This window comes from Microcebus murinus, chromosome 9, assembly GCF_040939455.1.
Source record: "Microcebus murinus isolate Inina chromosome 9, M.murinus_Inina_mat1.0, whole genome shotgun sequence".
In the NCBI taxonomy this organism is placed as follows: Eukaryota; Metazoa; Chordata; class Mammalia; order Primates; family Cheirogaleidae; genus Microcebus; species Microcebus murinus.
Genome location: NC_134112.1, coordinates 54,085,165 through 54,107,305, shown reverse-complemented (window position 1 = coordinate 54,107,305; position 22,141 = coordinate 54,085,165). Strand labels below are relative to the sequence as shown.

The 22,141-nt window shown below is 34.3% G+C and overlaps 1 protein-coding gene across 3 annotated transcripts in view; it reads right to left on the bottom strand.

Annotated features, from left to right (window-relative positions):
- The window catches only part of SEMA3E (semaphorin 3E), a 251,564-nt gene that overhangs the window by 80,776 nt on the left and 148,647 nt on the right, over positions 1–22,141 (bottom strand). For all 3 annotated transcript variants that reach the window (XM_076006471.1, XM_012779517.3, XM_076006472.1), the window contains 2 exons: positions 9,191–9,250; positions 6,350–6,469 (listed from right to left, as the gene is read on the bottom strand). In XM_076006471.1, the coding sequence (XP_075862586.1) occupies positions 6,350–6,469; positions 9,191–9,250 (180 nt within the window). The remainder of the gene's footprint in view (positions 1–6,349; positions 6,470–9,190; positions 9,251–22,141) is intronic.

Here is a 22,141-nt window from a genome sequence, read left to right as displayed (position 1 = left end):
AGCAGTAGAGCCAATTAAGCAGTGCCTGGACTCCTGCCCATAGAAACTGTGAGATAATAGAGATGTGTTGGTTTAAGCAGTTACAATTTTGGTCCATTGTCATACAACATAGAAAACTAATGCAAACAGTGACATGCTAACATCTTTGTGCTAAAGTCTTCATGTTCTAAGAAAAACTTAGGTTGTTAAGTAATGAAAACAATTTTAATTTTGCAGGAATTCAAAGTTTTTGCCAAGTCTCCAAAAATAAGTATTTTATAACTGAACCTTTGCTTTTTATTGTCTGAACCTTTATATTCAACAAATAATTCCATTTCCTTTGAGTTGAGAGTAAAATCAGATGTAGTCATAAACATGTAGTAGTTTATATTCATATAGCATTTTACTATTTGAAATGTATTTAAAATGAGAGAATAGAAGCAGAGGTATATACTTTTTTTTCCCTCATAAAATCCATCCCTAGAAACAGGGATCAAGTAGGAATGCCAAATCAAAACCCCAATGGCAGTATCTATAGCAAAACTGGCTGTCAATGCTTGTCCATGAATCTCCAAATATGAGCATGCACGAATGAGCTACTGATAGCTGTAAACAACACAGGGCCTTAACATTTTGCAGGAGGAAGCAGAGGGAGGCAGCCAGGCTTTATCAAACCTGAGAAGAAAAGAACTCTGAAATTTCCAACAAGTGTTCATGAATGGTGAAGCACCACTTTAAAATAGCAGCTGGAACTGGGAGAAATTTTTGCTGATTCAATTTTTGAGTGACTGCCAGGGATCTAAGGAAGGGTGAAGCCATCTAAACCCTCAAAATTAACCAGCCCATGTCCCTTCCAAGAAGAGACTGCTAGGAGTAGAATACAGATTGTTCAAGAAAGGCATACAGAGAGTCAAGGAAAAACCAATATCCAGCCAGATAAAGCAGGAGAGAGAGTCATAGACAGGAGGGAAAAAAGATGAGGCCATAGTTTTGAACATTTTACAACACAAAACAGAATGGTGAGATCCAGAACATGAAGCTAGATGTCTATTCTGAGTCATACTTCTCTCTTAGAAGTTCAGAAGAACTAATTTTATTTAAAAGTGACTAATAGAAAAAGATTCCAGTTGAATCTGGTACAATGTTAACGTAAGAAGAAAAAGAGAACAGAAAAGCATTGCCACAGACAATGAAAGCTCATCACAAAGAAATGTCACAAAACATATGAAAATTGAGTATAACTTAGTATTTTAATAGAAGCTAAAATAGAATGATAGAAGAATAAAAGAAGAAAATAAATCCAAAAACGTGACAGAACTCAGAAAAGACCTTAAAATAAGAAGAAAAAAATATTTTAAAAAGGAAGAGTAGACTAGAAGGAATATAAGAGATAAAAGAAAGAAAGCTAAATAAAACAAAATAAAAAAACAAGAGTTTATGAGAATAAAGGTAAAAATAAAAACAAAACTATAAGAGAAATTATTTATTTGAGCTGTGTGCTGGTTGTACAGGTTTATTCTATTTGTGAAAATGATATAGCAATACATGCTGTGTACTTCTTGTATTTATACTATAGTAAAAATTTTAAAACAATGAAATAGAAAGAGATAAAAGTGACTCAAGAGAAAGTTGACTTCAATACTTCATGGTAGAAGACCATGATATGCATCCATATTCTAGTGAAACTTTTCTCATGTCTTCAAAGACTTTCTAAGTCCAATGGACACTTTAACTCTGTGAGATTTCTAACACTATTGATCACTCATTCATTCTGTGCTAGCTCACTCTTTTGTTTTCCTCCTACCCCTCCCAGCCATGCCTTATTAATCTTCTTTGTGGTTTTATTTCCTCTGCCAGCTTCTCAAATATTGGTGTTCCTGGGATCCACACTTAGCTATTTTCTATCTTTACTCATATTCTCCTAGGCAATGATATCATGCCTGAAGATTTCACCTTCCACACATATATATGGTTAATTGTCAAATCTACATTTGTTCTTTATGTGTTTCTACTAAAAAATAACCCTTTATATCCAACCATTCAGGATGTATCTCCATTGAATATCTAATGGTTCCCCTCCCTGGCACACTTGCTCCCTAGCTAGCCCTCTTGACCTTTAAGAAGGTAAGCAGTCTTATTCTCATATTTGATAAATAATTTTAGTTTTCTCTATCTACCACCCTAAGAAAAATCTTCTTTCTACACTCCTATACTTTTTATACCTTTCCTATATTTTCCCTTAACTATTCTATTTCTTGAGTAAATAGACAATATTACTGCCTTTATTTTGTCACTATTTGGTCACTTCTTAATCTGCTATCTTATTACTCATTCCTTTTCCAAAACTGCGCTGTGTGTAGCATTGATGATGCTGACTATCATTTTAAAACATTTTTTTCCTTTTATAAGTGTAACTCTGAATTTGCTTTAACCTGATTTGCCTTATATCAGATTGTCTGTTTTTCTGTTTATATTAGATATTCTACTGGCATCTAAATAATGGCATTTTCTAAATTATTTTGGTAAAATGAGAGAGAGAAGGAAGGAAAGGGAGAGAAAGAATAAGACAGATGGGGTGGGGCAGACTCCTTCAGAGGAGACCATCACTCTCTCCCTCCCAACCTCCCCAACCCCATTCAATAATCCAATCAATTCTGATAATACTGTGGCCCAACTCCAGGCTCAATCTTTCAAATAACTTTAAATGGAAATAAAAACATTAAAACTAAGAAATACTAAGCATTTGTTAAGTTCTCACAAAAACCTATTCTGTTTCCATAGCTCACTCTTGCTGTTAAGGACTTAGCATTTTTTCCCAATCAGCAAGAAATAAAATTGGAATTGTCTTTTAATTCCCTTTTATCTTCGACATCTGAGAAAATGCTAAGTTATATAAACTGTCCTGCTGAGCAGCTTCTCACTTCAGTTCCACACTTCCTTTTCTTTGCTATTTCAACAACAGTGTTAAATATCTGCATGCTCTCTCATAGAGACTCTTGTAATAGCCTACTTGAATTTCTTTCTGCCTTTCATCTCTCCCTGCTTGAACCAATCCTAAATATTACTAATGTCTTGCCAATCAAATACACTGCTGAAACCTCCTTCATGGTCTCCATATTGTCTTTAGAAATAACACAGAATGCAATGACTAGTATCAGAATCCTCTACCAATTTGTCCCAGATTTATCTCCTGCTGTTCTCTAATCAACTACACAAACATCTGCAAACCTAGCGTATATATGCCTGCCTCTGAGCTTTAATGAAGATAGTCTCCTTGCCTATAATGATTTGTAACTTTCATTCCCTCATGTAAAATTGCCTCAAGACTTCAAATGGTGTTTTGGAAATAAATCCCTTACTGCTCTTGTTATCATATGGGCACAAGTTCTTCTTATGACATATATAAAATTTTTTCAAGCTATAATATGTCATATTTGATATTTAGACAATAATGTGAGATATTATTTTAATCATTAAACTATTTGACTTTGACTGAAATAATATTCATATTCAAAGATTTTAACATGACAAATATTTCAATCATGTTTAATACTTAGATAATTATGTGAGACAAAAATATTCAATATTGTGCATATGAAGCTGAATTACATAAAGTTCCAGTTCTGCCAATGATAATGCATCTTGTATTAGACTAACTCTTGCACAGACAATAATAATAACTAAGTTAATTATATATACATATATATTTTTTCAAAAAACCCCAACTATTTGAAGGCATTGGAGATCAATTAAGAGTAGACAAAGACCAGAGAATTTTTCATTTGAGGAAGTTCCCTAATTCATGTGGAGAAGAATAACTAGAACTTGAGCAGAATGCAAGAGACTTATTAGCATGGATTAGCATGGAAAGTCATAAAGCAAAGATTTAAAGTATCAGATCAGCTGAAAAGTAAAGGTGGATATCTATAAACTAAAGTATGCACCTAGAAGTCTGCATATAAATCATCCCTCAAATCTCTGGCTGACAGCTAAACTGTGTGTGCACGTAGACCATAAAAAGCAATGACTGGTAAGTTAAAAATGCTGACTGCTGCTCATTGCAAGGGAGTTTTGAGTTTGAGTCTAGCCAAATAAACTACCTTCTAGTACAAAAATCAACCCTCTTAAAAAGATAATGGAATCCAGAATCTTAAAAATATATAATCTATAATGTACAGTATACAACAAAAAATACTAGACATGCTAAGAAGCAACAATATATGATTCATAGTCAAGAGAAAAAGCATTCAAGGCAAACTGACCTGAAGATGACCAAGATGTTAGAAATAGTATGTAAAGACTTTAAGAGAACTATTTAAAATATGTTCAAAGACTTAAGGGAAAATATAGTCATAATAAATAAAAATATAAGGGGAACACAGTATAGAAATGGAAACTATAAAAAAGGAAAGTTCTAGAACTAAAAGTACAATACATGTATAGAACATTAATGAGGTGAGCTGAATAAACATATGGAAGATGTCAGGAGAAAGAGTTAGTGAATTTGAAAATAAATCAATGGAATTTATCCAATATGAAAAGCAGAGGAAAAAAAGATTGAATAAAAATGAATTGTGTCTTAGAGACCTTAAGGACAATGCCTAGAATTCTTAACAGTCTAACAAATATATATTTTGGAATCCCTGAAAGAGAGCAGTGAGTGAATGAAACAGAAATATTATTTGAAGAAATAATGGCCAAAAATTTGACAGATGTAAAACATAAAATCATGTATCCAAGAATCTCAGTATCCTAAAAATATAGATACCAATTTCCCCCACCTCTCCTTCACATACATGGCACATTATATAAAAACTGTTGAAAAACAATGATAAGGATAAAATGGTTGAAAAGGATAAAACTGTTGAAAAACAATGATAAGGATAAATTCTTTTATCTTAAAAGATAAAAGAATTACAAAAGGGAAACATCAATATGAATGAAACATTAAATTAGAAAAAGTTTAAATGATAATAAAGCATTCTTGAAATGCTATTAATAAAATGAAAAAACCCTACTAACCCTCAATTCTTTATCCAGGGAAAATATCTTTTTAAAGTAATGATGAAATAAAAGCAGTTTAAGATAAATGAAAACTAAGAAAATTTTTTTTGCTAGCAGATCTGTATCACAAGATGTGTACATTCTGACTGTACATATGTATACATTGTATGCTCATATACATGTATATATTCTGACTTTGCACTGGCCTGATTTGTCTTCTATAACTCTGTCTAAAGTTCTGTTTATATCATCTGTATTATTTCTTTAAAACGATTCAATGATTACTCTATGATGTATTTGTGTATGCCACTTAACTTTAATCTACAACTGGGGTGGTTAGTTGATATATAAAATATACTAATCATATATCCTCCCTATGAGTGTAGTTAGCAGGTAAAGAATTTCAGTCAAGGGCATCATTCAAACACAGCTATTAATCACTTCAAATATATTTGTTACCTATATGTTAACTAGTTTAAGAAACATAATATTAAACATAATATTTTAGTAGTGAAATCTTTGTATGTGGTAGCTAGAAATATTTCATAGTCATTCTTGCCCTTTCATAAATGAAGTATAAGAACCGCAAGTCTAGCTGCTAAACTACAAAAACTAGACCTCTATTTTATGTGCTCCATCTTAATGTAGAATTCTTCTTTTCAATCTAAATAAAAAGTAACAGATTCTGATGTCAGAATATTTTTTCATATGCTTCAGGGTAAAACTGTGATGCAAAGTGCTTTAAAATGTATGCAAAATAAATGAGAGTTGCAGGGTGAAAAAATAATTCACCTAGCTTGTAAAAATACATGTCCTATGACTGACCTTTGAGTCTGCTTGGTAGTAAACATTGTAAGTGTGGAAGTATTCAGGTGGGATTTGTTTTCATGTATTCTATCACCTAGTTGCACAGGCTTAAGGGAAGAGATGTATAGCTCTTACCAAGTAATATTCATCTTAAGTCAGTTTGAAATCTTCCCTCCTTCTACCCTCCCTACCTCACCTGGCTGGAAGAAAGTAACTACAAAATCAAAGTCTTCGCATATCCTTAGTAAAAATACTATACATAGTATTGTATTTATATAAATGATAAATACATATGTATATATTCACATATATATTTCAGTTTGGTGGTTAAATTATTACTATAACACAATAGAGAACACAGTTTGATATGTTTAAGTGGGCAAATTAAGCAAATAAAATTGTTCAGTGAATGAGTACATAGAGAATTAATCGGTTCACAGATTTTACAGCTAAAAAGGATTTTAAAAGCCCAGAGAGTTCACTTCTCTGTCTCTTTCTTTTAGAACATAGTTGTTTTAAGCATTACTTTTATTGATAGCAATGAATGAAATTATCTTACCTCCAAATGATATCCAACTCTGATGAAGGCACAAATTGGGTCAAAAGCTCCAGTACCACAGGTCAAAAGGTGTGTCCTGTTATAGTGATGCAAAACCCGAACATAATTTGCACATTCACTCTAAAGCAGGAAAAAGAGAAGAAATTTATTTGTATAATAAAAATATTAAATCCTTTTTTGATTTTTGTTTTTCCTAACCCTAGAAATCTCATGTTTTACCATAAATCTCCCTTGGGTAGAGGAAGCAATGAGGACAGATGAAAAGAAGGCATGCTGGGGAAGAAGAAATTAGGGTGGACAAAGCACATGTTAGCTAGCAGTGATGTGTGAATTACATTTTATAATGGAATGTATCATGTTTTTAATATATTCTAATTCACAATTGAGGAATAAAAAAAGCGCCATTCAGAAATTTGTCGAGTATAAAGATTTGCATAGCAATATGTTCCACTAAGTAATCAAGTTATTCTGAATGCTGTTATTTTTTAAGTACAGTAAGTATAAACAATGAATTAGCATAAAGTCAGAAAACCAAAAATTAAAAAAAGGTTCATTATTCATAAGAAAACATGCACAGACTTTATGTCATTACAGAACTTTTATACTTGGAAAAGTAAGTCTTATATCCTCAGACTCACAAATTTACATAAAGCACTTTCAGAGAGAATTTTCAAGTAACTATATAGGAAGCTAACCAATAAGAACATTATGTTATAAGATTACTATTACTGTAAGAAAGTAGTAATAATCCATGTATCAGCAAGATTTTTATGTAAAGGACCAGAATGTGTAAATATATTTAGTTTGATGGCTTGTCTAGTCTTTGCAACTATTCACCTCTGTAGCTATAGCATGAAAGCTGCCATATGTAATAAAAAAATGATTTTGTGTGATTGTGTTCCAATAAAACTTTTTTACTAGGAGCTCCAGTTTGCCAACACTAATATTCAACTAGAAGCTTCTTGAGGACAGAATCTTTATGTTCCCCAGTTAATCAAACACAGAAGCTCATATATACTACATGCTTAACAAAGTTCTAATACATTAGTCCAGGCGTCCTCAAACAATAGCCCACCGGCCACATGCGGCCCGCCGAAGACATATATCCAACCCACTGGGTGTTTTTGCTGCTGCTGCCTGTCCTGCTTAGCAGCTGACTTGTCCCAGGCCCACTGTGCGCATGTGTGGAATGTGCACCACACTCTCCAACAGTCCTCCAATGGTCTGAGGGACAGTGAACTGGTCCCTTGTTTAAGAAGTTTGAGGACCCCTGCATTAGTCAGTTAGGTGAGTTTTACGATCAGTATGTTGAATGAAAACAAAATGTTTGCAATTGTTTTTAAACCAGCTTGACTAAATTAATTCTAGCAAATGCCTTCTTAGTGAATTAGGTGTTGCTGTTTATTAATAATTAAAAGTAAATTATAAAAGAAATACTAAATTCTTTTAATATTAAATATCACTTTATAATCAATACATGCAATAATCAGTAAATTAGTATCTCTGAACTTTTACTTTTTGCTAACTCTTATTTTTTTTTTCATCTTTTTGATGGCTCACCTCAACTCTTGGCCTGTCAGAGGCCAGTCACAGTAAACATAATGTTTTATAAGAACAGATTGTGGCTTCAACTCTTTAAAGTCTGTCATACAACAATCTTAGCAGGAAATGGCCAGCAAAATCACTTCAATATAAGTGATTCAGAGAATAGCATGCTCTGGGCAAGAACAAGGTATGTAATACTGAACTGATTATCCAGGGCACACAGATATATTTATTTCTTCAATTTCCCACTCACATAACATTTTATTCTGTTTGTGACCTATATAGCTGATAGAATCTGATCATTCAGGCATAGTAAGAATATCTGTTCTTGAATTGCTGTAAGCAACTGCTTTTCCTCTCTTGACACACTGTCACATCTTGGAATGAGCCAATTAGAAAACATTTTGGCTCAGTTGAGCTTAGATTGACATGGACTAAGATTATGTTCAATTAATCAGCATCACGCTATGGGCTAAGGCAGCAAGAACGTGTTGACTCACTTTTTGGCTGGGACCCAGTTGCTACAGAGAATCAGGAGTTGGTAGAATGTGGGTTAGTCTTTTACATGGTATTTTTTTCCTTTCCATATGGTAGAATGTGGGTTAGTCTTTTATATGGTATTTTTTGAAAGTGACAAGTTCACTTTCAAAGGCAGATATGCAGGTCTTCCTCCATGATGTGTACCCTGTCATCGGATCAGCCAACTACTCCTAGCGTGTGGAAGTCTATCACTGATGTTGTCATGTGTTAGGGACTGTGTCGGGATACTGCTGATCCACCCACACACTGCAGGGAAACAATGGAGAAATGGAATATTGCTTCTTTAAGTACGAGGGACCATAAAAACATTTTGGAATAGGTAAAACATGTTTATTCCCTCTCTAAAACATTTTGTTCTCTTTCCTTCTGTTCATTTATTTCTAATTTGCTAATCAAAGTGATGTGAAATCCCACAAAGAATGTGCTTAACTTTTCCTAGAATTAAAAATTAAAAAAACTTAACCACAACTATTTTTCTCCCAAATACACAGGAACAAGCATTAGTATAAGGAATTTATAAACCCAAGTTGATTAAAATATAATATTTAATATAAAAATCCAAGATCTGCATGTCACCTTGGCTTCTTTCACCTCTACATTGAAATTAATTATATATAATTATATACATTTTTCCTACATGAATCAAATTACATATATGCTTTTTTAAGAGCAAATAAAAGTTTAGTGATTCAGTCCTTTGTGGTTAACCAGGGATATAACTGATGTTTTGTTTAATTTACAATGAATAATACTTACTGCATCTTTTCCTTTCATTATGCATTCTTCTATTTTTAGAGCTGTACTAGGCCAGTGTATCTGAAATAAAAGATAATGTCCTATTATGGCAATTGCATATAAAAGTAAACCACAGTAGAAAACCATTTCATTTTCTTCTATTCAATACATTTCCATTTTTTCCATTTTCTAAGATAAGATTTTATCATCTTCACATAAGTTTTTTAATTATGCAAATAATTATCTCTGAACTTTTATTTTTTGCTAAATCTTATTTTTTTTTCATCTTTTTGAAGGTTCACCTCAAGTCTTGGCCCTTTAGAGGCCAGTCACATCTTAACCAGCCCTTCCTCATATTTAACCTGGTTGTTTGCCCCTCCAATCCAGGCACCTCCTTGAGTTTCCTTTGCATTTTTACCACTTAGCACAGAACCTGGTGTGTGATGGGCTCCCAGTAACGTTTGCTGTATATGAGGATTAAAGAATAAATGACTTTTGAAATAGTGATTTATAATGCATCACCCAATAATACACTACACTATATCTTCGGTTATTTTTTAAAACATTTTTTTAACTCTACCAGTTTCCAACTGGATTTCAGAAAGTTTTCATTATATTTTATGTTTGTTGATTTTTTCCTTGAAGAGAGAGAATATATCAAATGTTTCTTTTTCATCTCCAGTAGTACCTAGCACTTTGCTGAGAACACAGAAATCAATAAATACTTATTATGAACTGGCCCCATATATTTCTAACTGTGAAATTTATTTATGAAATAAATTGTGCTCTTTATCATTTTCTTTTCTCTGACTCCCTTTGTTTCTATTTTTCTTTAAACTATAGAATTGATCATACCATATGTCAGGCTTGTGCTAAGAACTTTATAGTTTCTTTTTACTTTTTTTTTAAGTGACGTGGTTTCAGTTTGTTATACTGATCAATGATTCATTATCACCATTAGATTTAAAAAGTCCCTCTGTTTTAATTATTTCCTCCCTCCTATTCTATTTCTATCTCCCCAGAACGCAAATATTATATCCTGTTATTAGGTACTTTATTTGCTATTATATATTCTTACAAAGTATATGCTATAGCTTTTTGTGTATATTTCTAATTTAATGTATATATTTCTAATTTAAAGTACTATTCTAGTCTAATATAAATATACTATTCTAATATAAATGGAATTATAGCTCATTTCTTTATTATTTTTTAACTAAGAACTAGATTTGTAAGATTCCTCCATAGTCCTATGTACACATGTAGTCTGCTCTCTCTAAGTGCTCTGTAATGCTCACGATATGGGTCCCCTACATTTTCTCATCTACTCTCCCAGTTACGATACCCAGATTACCTCTAAGTATCTACCACACCAAACATTGTTACCTCTTCTCTCTGCACATGCCCTTTTGGCATCTGTGTAAGAATATCATATATATATAACCAAGAGCAGAGTTGCTGGGTCTTAGGGTAAGTGTATATTAAATATATAAGTGTAGTGTCAGATTGCTCTACAGAATGGTAGTTTGTCTATGCCAGCACTCCTATATCCTCATATCCTCACTTGGCATCATCAACTTTTCTAATTTTGGGGCTGAGTACTTTAAATAGAGTATCTAATTTAATCCTTACCACAATTTTATCAAGGAGCTGATATTATCCAGAAAATTATTTTTGACAATACATGTCTCTCTGTGCAAACCCACTAAGCAATAGATCTATGGAAACCAAGGAATGTGATCCATTTCAGTAACTACAGCAACAGGTAAGCTCCCTAATGTTCCCGGTACCTCAAGAACTTAAGTCTCCTAGCTAATATGGTTTATTCCCGCATCTGCTGGATCAATTACCCTCTCCCACCAAACTGAAAAACCAAGTCAGCCCTTTCTTAGGTCAGAATTCCATGGGAGCACCATCTCATACTAACATGTCAATTTCATGGGCTCTGCTGGTCAGATGATGATAGATTTTATCTTTGAGGGGTTGTTGGTGGTTCTCACCTAAATACCCTATAGTTTTTATTCTGTTGCCTCTATTGAAGCAGGGTACCTCAGAATTTTTTTTATTCCCTTCCATTTTGTGGAAAATCATTTTCTTTTGTCAAGTTAACATTTTGATGAAGGAGTAGAAATTTCCGGCCAAGTAGCATGGGCCTTTTGAAGATATTATAAATCTTTTTACAAATAGCCTCTTCCTCCTCAGAATGTTTGAGTCCACAAGGGCTTTGATTGAGAATGATTCAGGGACAACCTTTTGCTATCCAGTGTCAATGTTTATTGTTGTTTTACTTTATGGCTAGGCCAATGCCAGTAAGCCAGGCTCTTTTCATGTCTATGACAATTTCTTTGTTCCCTTAAGGTTTCTATTATCTCATATCTCCCCTCGCTCCTTCTACCCATCACCATTCCATCCATTCCATCTGTCAGCCTGAAAAGTCATTCTGGTTATTGAACAAACTATTAGATGTTGCTGACTGAAGATTTTTTTTTATTTAGTAAGCAAACTGTAATTAGTTTTAAATTAGTGGCCAACATTTGAACATGAGAAATTTCATATAAAAATACAGATTTCTGTTTCCTCTAGAAAAATATGAAGAAAAGCAACTTGGGGGTACATTCCTATGTAGCAACATGCCTCTGGAGTTGAAAGTTTCAAGTCTTCTTTCAATGGGAACAGGTAGTCTCTGATTTTCTTCAGATTGTTCTTTTAACTGACTGGTCCTCACAGGCATTTTAGTTTTTGAAATCTATTATTTACATTTGAATCCCAAATATATTCCTATTTAAGTTGTTTGTCTAGCTGTATCCCATAAAATATCAGGTAAGACATTTATATCCTGTAGTGAAAGAGGCTTGTCCTTTAACTTATACAATATATAGCCAAATCCAGTCTCTGACACACAAATACTATTGAGAATTTATAAAAGTCATGACAATAGCATTTAATTATGATGATCATTATATGACAGAATTTATTATCACAGGAATAGACACTTTCTGGTTTAAATTATATGTATAAAATATTGCTTTGATGTTCTTATTGGTGCAATGAGCCTCAAGAGTTTCTTACTAACAATATTCAGCATCAGTTGTTCTTTAGCTTTCATAGTGCAGCATGTAAACTTTTAAATGAAAACACATTTTGTTGTTAATGTTGCAACACAAGAAAATAGATAAGCAAAGAAAAACAGTAGGGATCTAAAAGAAAACCAACTAAAAAGCCAAAAGCGCATACATAGATGTTGATTTTAGCAATGAATTCATCAGTGGCTCATGTATTATTCAAGAAAGATTACATAAATACCTCAATGTCAGGTTATGTTGCAGTTTTGCATGAGGCTGAGGAGAGTCACTAACACCATTGTAGGAAAGGGATTCTAGAAGTGAAGCTGAAGACTTTATGAAATTGATTTGATCTATTATTTTGGAAAAATATTCTTGCACTGAGGGATATATTTTACCAGATGGTTTCTAATACCCATTTTAACTTGAGATAAAATTTGGTTTAGGAATTATGATTATACTGTGAATGCACAAATTATTCAAATGGATATGTTTGATCATGTGCATGTATATATAGACTGTATATACATATGTATGTGTATATACACATTTAACAAAATACAAATTCATTTCAGGATAATCTATTATTGGAAAGATTTTAATGACTAATTCCCTTATCAATATGAATAAGTTAGAGAACACCCCATCCATAATTCAGAATATATAATTCACTATATATTGTGAATATAATTCACTATATTTATAACATACTTATGAGATGCAGGAATCTTCTTCTTTTTAGAATATTAGCACCCCCTCTTATTCATTGTTCCTTATTGTGTAAAGTAGTGGCTTCTTTAAACTCTAATTCCATACTGTATAATCCTATTGCCCTAAACCATGGCTTCATAATGATTATTCCCAGGATTATTTAAACACACTGTTTGGGGAGCATTTTTACACATCTTTGGATAGGCGTTATTCCAGAATATCTTTTCAAATACGCTGGAAAGATAGAGATAGAATTTCCCTCCAGGGAAAAATGGAAGATTTGTTTCCTGACCAGCATAATAAAAATAATGTCTCCCCTGGGCAAAGGTTGGACAAGTTTGCTAATAGTCCCCATAAGGTTGGGTGCTACCTAAGCTTGCAGTTCCTCAGATGTATCACATATCCATTGAGTGAGTACTGTCTACCTTGCCTGCTAGGAATCACCCCCTGCAGGACTTGGGGAATGGAGGACAAGGACATGATGGAAACATGAAGCTCTTGCCACCTACTGTACCATGAGTAATAGTCTTTTGTCTTTGACCCAAGGGTCTAATGGCTTCTGACAGCATCTATAAAACTGTGACAGGCTAACCTGTCTTGAAAGTAAGATAAAGCCTCAGGCCCTTCAGTTTTTGACACAAACAAAAGATAATATGTGATGGTGAAGACAATTAAATGGCTTTTCTAGGATTGTCAGAACATACATTGTTCCTAGCAGCAAAACTAAAATGGCAATTGCTCTAAGAATGACAAAACTATATTTTCAGGCACATTTTACAAAGTATTTCACAACAAACCCATTTCTGATAGCTTTCCAACTGATAGTGTTTCTCTTTCCTTTGATCTCCTATAATGTTCTTATTTTCTCTACTTGGACTACAATGATTTGTGTACTTCAGTGTAGCTCTCTTATTAGACTATACATTACAGAGGATAAGGCAGTGGCATTCCTGTTTCTCCACCAATGCCTACCTGGTACAATGCCTTAAACAGTCTCTGCTTATTCAACGTCTGTTGCTTGGCTTGTTATCAATATAACTTTATCAGATTCTTAGTAAAGTCAATCCACTAAAGGAGCTTACAGTAAGTTTGAGACATCAGATTCATTGACATGAAAACGCTGTAACAAGTGTCAAATGAATGAAACAAGCAAAATTTTCTAGTTTAATAAAGAAGGAAATACTTTAGCGATCTAAATCTTTGAAAGACTGATAGGATTTCTGAAGACAGATAAAAAGATGTTGAACAGATCACTCTGGATAGATGGTAGGGAGACAGGCAAAATATTAATTATGAGCACTCATCACAGTAAAGTCCAATACATGCGAACCCTCCAAAGGAACAACAAAATTATAGGTTTATTAAAGTTTTCTTGTTATTTTGTCTTGTTTTGTAACAATGTTTAACAGGCTGTGCATCCAAATGTTAACTCAGGTGACAAAATATGACAAAGAATGACCTCACTGGAAATCGAAAGTTATTTTTTAAAAAGCTGATGGCTTTAAAGCCATCATGTACAAATGTTCTGCCAAGCTAGTAAAGGAAATGATTTTCTTCATTTGTTTTGGCAGTCAGGATGCCTTTTGGTTCTGCTCCAGAGTTTAGCATCAACAAAACCCCATAAAATTAAGCTATTTGTTCTGCATAAAACATTTTTAAAGGCAGTTAAACAACAGGGTGTAATGTTATTTCCAAATTCTCTGTACCAAAAAAGGTTCAAAAAGCAAAAGGTTAAATACACATCATTTCATCACAATACCCCTACAATATAATTTAATCAGTCCACTGCACATTAATAGGCCATTTACTATTCTTACATATCGCAAAGGAGAAAAAAAAATATATAAATTAAATTATGAAGTAATTTTTTCTAGACTCCCTATTGAGTCTCATAATTAAACCAGAATTAAGGATTTAACAGCTTATTGTTACAGGACATTATGACATTTAGAGATTTAAAGGAGCAAAACCAAATTAAGAAAGACGAAATAATTTTTCACTGTCTTAAAATATATTTTCTTTTTATTTAAAAAATAAAACAATCCAGTTAATACAAGTCTATCTTCATGGAATATATTTAGGTAACTAAGACTCTAATATAATTTCATTTTATATTCTCCTTTTGCTTTTATTCTAATAAATTCTTGTTTATATTGTTTTTCTTTCTATGTTTCCATCTATGTACAGTACCGACATTCATCAACGTATATTTTAATTATACACCCAATAGATACCATTAAAAGAAAATCTATTTTGAATATAACAAATTAAAATAATCCTAATGGTTTATAAATGGTGATCTTTAACCTGACACACATTATCTGTCTCAGTGTTTATGCTTTTATACTTAATAATAATGAGTGTCATTATTCTAGTAGTTCATATGCAATTATAATCTTTTAGACTATAGACAAAATTTATGCTTTTAAGTCTTATTCTTCAAAGCATTTGAAGTAGAACAATATTATAACTACACAAATATTTGTGGTCTGATGCATGCCCTTTTGTATGGATGAAATTTACTTAATTGGTGTCATTAATGTGAAATATCACATTTGCACATTTATATGCAAATTGTATTTTAATGCTTTTCTACTCAATAAAATATTAAATTCTAAAATACAAGATTTTTTCCCACCTTTGATGCAATGAGGTTGAATGAGAAAACTATACATATTTTTATAAATATAATTATCTAACTGAGCTATCATATCTACAGATATCCAAAGTAAGTAGTTTAAATTTAGCTTTAAATTATAGTGGTGAGAACAGTTTTAGAAAAACAAGCTGAAACTTAGAGAAAAACTGTAGATCAAAGTTTCTTGAACTGAAAGTTTATTGCTAACTATGGAATATTTTATGAGTTGCTATAAAATATAGCTTAAATAAATATAACCATTTTTATTTTTTTCATAAAATGGGAAAAATGAAAGAAAATTTTATACCTTAACTAGTGTTGGCATCTTCTAGAGAAAAATTTTGATTTGCTTTCAAAAAGTCTTAGTATTTTTCAAATGTGTACAGATCACAAGGGGCTATATAGACAGAACATAGACAAGCTAATATGTTACTTGTGACTGAATACTAGAGTCTCTGGGGGATCTCAACCTTTGCCATGAGGAAACAAAGGAAGTATAGTTCTTCTAGTACTAGTCAGAGGTTCTTCTTTACTACTGTCACCAGCAGCTAACTGTTCTACCAGTTCTTTTTTTTATTATTATTATCTTTTTTTTTTGGCATATTATGGGGTACAGATTTTAAGGTTTCAATAAATGCCCTTCTTAACCATTCTTAGTATAAAGTGCAATCATGCAAAGGGAACAAGAACCATCAGGAAAGAAACACCTCATTACCAAAGGCAGAACTAGTAGAACTAATGACCAACTGAAGACCAATTTGGGAGACAGGAAGTTCACTCCAGAGCAGTAACCTGGTTATCAATGATGTCTTCCTAAACAAATGTGCATAGTTTTAAATTCTAAGTGCTACTTACTGGCTTCATGGCTCTATTCTCATTTTCCTTTCATTTATCCAACATGCTACTGTTAAAGTAATCACACTAAACTATAATTTGAATTATTTTATGTCCATCTTCAGAATTCTCCAGTGACTCCTGCATTACGTAGAAGATTCTGTTTCAAGAGCATTGTAGTGCATATTCCTCATGAGCTAGTGTCAGCCAAATTTCCATCTTTAACTCTCACTGTGTACCCTGTTCCCATCCACGTGCCCCCACTCCACCTATCTATTTTCAGCCAAGGCTTTAGTCATTATTCCACATTACTCTAAACTTTCTGTCCTTCCTCCACCTATCTACTTTGTTCTTACTGCCATACTCATCAAAATTCTATCATTCAAAGCCCAATTTAAACTGTATGTCCTTTAGGAACCACTTCCCCAAGTTTTTCTATAGTTTCTTAGCATTTTATTTGGATCTTTATTATTGACTGTTCAAATTGTGATGTCTATAGTACATGTGTATCTATGCATCTTGATTATTACATTATAGATGCTTTAGGGTAGAGAGTGTTTTATTCATTTCTTCATACTTCATATATCTCCATATATTTTGAGAACTTAGATAAACCCCCAAAATCTGTAGTACTCCTTTCACTGAGAAATGGCAGCATATTTTTGTCTGCTTTATCAAATATTAGGTTGCTGTATACCGATGGTTTCATCTCTGGTATCCCAAATCTTTTCCAGATATCAATGCTTCTGTTCTTGTGCCAGTGCCAGGCTGATTTAACTATTATTGCTTTATAAATGCAACTATAAATTGCATTTATAGACTTGAGTATGTTGAACCAGACTTGCATCCCTGGAATAAAGCCCACCTGGTCATGGTGAATTATTTTTTTGATGTGCTGCTGAATTCTATTTGCTAGAGTTTTATTTAGGATTTTTGCATCTGTATTCATGAGGGATATTGATCTGTAATTTTCTTTTTTTGTTACATCCTTTCCTGGCTTTGGTATCAAGGTGATATTGGCTTCATAGAATGAGTTAGGAAGGATACCATCCTTCTCAATGGTGTTGAATAGTTTCTGTAGTATAGGTATGAGTTCATCTTTGTATGTTTGGTAGAACTTTGAAGTGTAGCCATAATATACAATGGGGAAAAGAATCTCTCTTCAATAAATGGTGCTGGGAAAACTGGTTAGCTACATGCAGAAGATTGAAACAGAATCCCTACCTCTCACAAAAATTCACTCAAGATGGATAACAGACTTAAACCTAAGGCATGAAACCTTAAGAATCCTAGAAGAAGACATTGGGAAAACCCTATTAGACATTGGTCTAGGCAAAGAATTTTTGAGGAAGAGCCCCAAGGCAATCACCGCTGCATCAAAAATAAACAAATGGGATCTCATCAAATTAAAAAGTTTCTGCACAGCAAAGGAAACCATCATTAGAGCAAATAGACAACCCACAGACTGGGAGAAAATATTTGCACTCTACACTTCTGATAAAGGTCTAATAACAAGAATCTATCTAGAACTTAAAAGAATAAACAAGAAAAAAATCAAAAAATCCCATCAAGAAATGGGCAATGGAAATGAACAGAAACTTCTCCAAAGAAGACAGAATAATGGCCTGCAAACATAAAAAAATGCTCAACATCTCTAATCATCAGACAAATGCAAATCAAAACCACAATGAGATACCATCTAACCCCAGTGAGGAATGGCTTGTATCAAGAAATCCCAAAACAACAAATGCTGATGAGGATGTGGAGAGACAGGAACACTCCTACACTGCTGGTGGGACTGCAAATTAGTGCAACCTCTGTGGAAAAGAATTTAGAGATACCTCAAACAGCTAGATATAGAAATATCATTCGACCCAGCAATAGCATTGTTGGGCATCTACCCAAAAGAGCATAAGACATTCTACTATAAAGACATCTGCACCCGAATGTTTATGGCAGCACAATTCATTATTGCAAGATCATGGAAACAACCCAAATATCCGTCAATTCATGAGTGGATAATTAAAATTTGGTATATGCTCACAATGGAATACTACTCAATTCTAAGAAATAACAGTGAGCTAGCACCGTTTATGCTATCCTGGATTAAGCTTAAGCCCATTATCCAAAGTGAGGCAACACAAGATCAAGAAAATGGGCTCCACATCTACTCTCCATCAAATTGGTACTGACTAATTAAAACTATGGTGCTCAAATGGTGGTAGTGTTCACCAGGGTTTGGGGGAGGGAGAGATACACAGGTGAGCATTGTGGCGAGTATTGGGGGGGGGAGAGAGAATACTTCTAACCTTTCATAGGGAAAGGCAAAGATATACAATGTAACCCAAAGGTCAAAAAAAAGGAAGAAAAAAAAACTTTTATCAGGTGCTGGGCAGATGGGATGGGGGAGGAGGGGAAGGATATATACTTACAAAATAAGTAAGGTTCGATGCACACCACCTGGGGGTAGGACACGCTTGATGTTTTGGTAAGGCAGGGCATGGGGGGAGGAATGGCAGGGGCAATATATGTAATCCTAACAATATTTGTACCCCCATAATATGATAAAAGGAAAAAAAGAAGAAATGGCAGCATATCAGAATCATCGAATTTAAATAATAATTAAGACAATAAATATTTAGATGGTGCAAAAAGGACATACAGAAGATTAATAACTAGTGTGCCTCAGGGGGTGGCTGGTGCCCTGGGTCTTCCAGGTGTGTTCTCATTCTCTACCTCAGTAGGAGCAGGTGGGGAGTGAGTCTGGGTGGAGCTGGGTTGGTGAGCCTGCCCTCAAGCTCCACAAATGCTGTTAACAGGGGTCAAAGTTCTGTTATCTGCTTCTGGGCAAAGCTGCCAGGGAGGGGCTGAAATGGCCCCACTCAGCCCAAAGTCTGCCTGTGGGGGTTGGGGTGTCTAAGACCTGCAGTCTGGAGCAGCCTCGCTCCTTTCCACCCTCCCCTATTCCACAGTTTCTCCCAGGTCTCTGCCAGCAGGCAGACCTCAAGCCAGTGGATCTCCCCTGGCTGTGATGTGGATCTGGAGGTTCCCTGCCCAGGCTAGCAGCCTGAGCTGGGCGCAGGGCCCTCCCGTGTGAGGAGGGTTGCCCCTGAAGGCACACACACCTGAGTAGGCTTATTCACAAATATCCTTTCTGTGCCCTGGGCGATGCTATCAAGACCTGGGTGTACAGGATCTGGTCTGGCGGTCTGACTCCTGGGGCCTGGAATTCAATCCCTGAGACCCCGCCAGGGAGAAGGGTGCTGGTCTCAAGTCACCCACCCAGATATTACTTACAAGATACTTGAGAGTTTACTAATGTGCAGCCAAGGTTAAAATTACTATACTGTAAACCACAATCCTTACCCTGTTTGCCATAGGGGAAGTGGGTAGATGGTAGGTAGGTAGTTGGGGTGGGGGTGGTGAGTTGGGGTAAGTAAAAGGAAGACAAAATTACCTTAAAAGAAATTAGAGAATATTTAGTTTGAAGGTGGTTCTGACAATACGTGCAATGAGATTTGCAAGAGGGCAGACAGGGAAGAGAATAGATTTATTGGACCATGTTAAGATTAGCAACAGACACACTTTCTCATTCTTTCAATGCCTACATTCCTTAAGCACCTACATCTACAAAGATGAATAAAACATAGTACCTAAGGGGCCATATTATAAAGTAGACTGACAAGTAAACAGCCAGCTTTAATACAATATAGGAATCAAAGTCAGACTGAGGGATAAGGAACGGCAAGGAGAAGCACCTCCAAATCTAGGTTAGAAAAGAAAGAAAGTAGTTTTAAAAAAACTGAGTATGTTTGAGGTTATTTCAAAGAAAGGGAGGAGTGTGTAAGGCTGAGGAGGCATGAAACAGCAAATACAAGTGGGACAACTGTCCATGGGTTAGTGCAGATAAGTGAAGATAAGGCTAAAAAGATCGACAAGAGTAAATCATGAGTAGATTTTTGCTAAGCTGAGAAATTTATATTTATTTTTTACTCAAAGTTTTAAGATGCTTTATAAAGTGACAATTACACAGCAGGAGTTGTTAATTGGGGTCTAAATAGAGAATTCTGGAAATGCACCAACTCAGAAAAAAAAAATTACATCATTAGTTACATTAACTTCTGACTGAAATTTAGCATTTCTATCATTAAATGTAGAAAGCAAACTACAGCAGTATTAGCAGTATCTATGGTTTAATTGCTAAGAGAAATAAAAGATATTTTAATGTTACTTTACAGTTGTGGCAATTATCTCAAAATATCATTAACATTCATCATTAATTTGAAATCATGGTGCTTATGAGTGAGACCTGTTGCTAGGTCTTATTATCTAATATGTTAAAGAAGGTACAGGTTATCATATCATGATTATTATTTGATTATTATGATAGATTATTTTAATATATTTACATTCTGGTAAATTTACTACAATATTTTACTTTGTAATTCTATATGTTTACTTTGTGCCTGTAAGGGTCCACAGGTTTTGCCAGACTCCCAAATGGATCCATGAATCACAAAACAATTAAGCACCCCTATACAAATACAAACTACATTTGTTGTTGATTTTTATAGGGATAAAAAGAAGAAATGATAATGTAGAAAAGATAGCAAATAACCAATCCTTAAGAAAGTTAACATAGTGGGATTTAGAGCACATGTAGAAGGAGGGCCATTTCATAAAAGGGGAAAAGAGGCCAGGTGCAGTGACTTATGCCTGTAAACCCAGCACTTTGGGAGGCCAAGGTGGAAGGATCACTTGAGGTCAGGAGTTTGAGACCAGCCTGGGCAATATAGCAAGACCCTGTCTCTACAAAATAAATAAATAAACAGCTGGGTGTGGTGGCATGCTGTAGTCCTAGCTCCTCAGCAGGCTAAGACAGGAGGACTGCTTGAGCCCAGGAATTAGAGTTTGTAATGAGTTATGATTGTAACAATGTACTCCTGCCTGGGCAATGGAGCAAGAGCTCATCTCTTAAAAAAAAGTTGGGATTGGGTGGTTAGAGTGCCTCCAATGTAATAAGGAAAGAGGTAGAAAACATCATAAAGAAATAGTAGATTTGGTGATGGGAGAGTGAGGATCAACATGATTGACGGCTTAAATTTTCTAAATGTAGTTAAAGTGTAAGGTTACTTATCTTACCTGAGAGATCCTCTGGACTAATCCATCCTGACATGTCCCTGTTGACTGTAGGCACCATGGGAAGTATTGACCCACCCAGGTCAATGATCAATACTTGGACTCATATCCCATTTGGCTCTGTATAGCCCCCAATCTGACTCCACCCTCCCAGATATCTCAAACCCTTCTGCTAAATCCTCCGGAACATCATTACCCAAATTCCTCTAACTTCAACCTCTTTTTCCCCAGATTCCTTTATCTTCTTGCTCTAATTAAAACCAGATTGTTCCTCAAGATTACTGTTTCTCTACCCTTAGATGTCTTTAATGGGTTTGCTTTTTTACTCTGAACCCACATGTGAGGAAGATATGTTCATTGATCCTTCTTACCTCTTCCTAATTTTCCCTCTCTCCACACTCACCTACCAATATTTATTTAATAAAACAAAATTATAAAAATAAAACTATAGCTACTTAAAGTTCATGTGATCACAATCATACCATATCTGCTACCCTCCTCCTTCTAGTCATCTACCATCTTCCTTTGCCACATTCTCCTCATTAATCAAAGAATTTTTTCACCTAAATTACTGTCCTTCTCTTCACA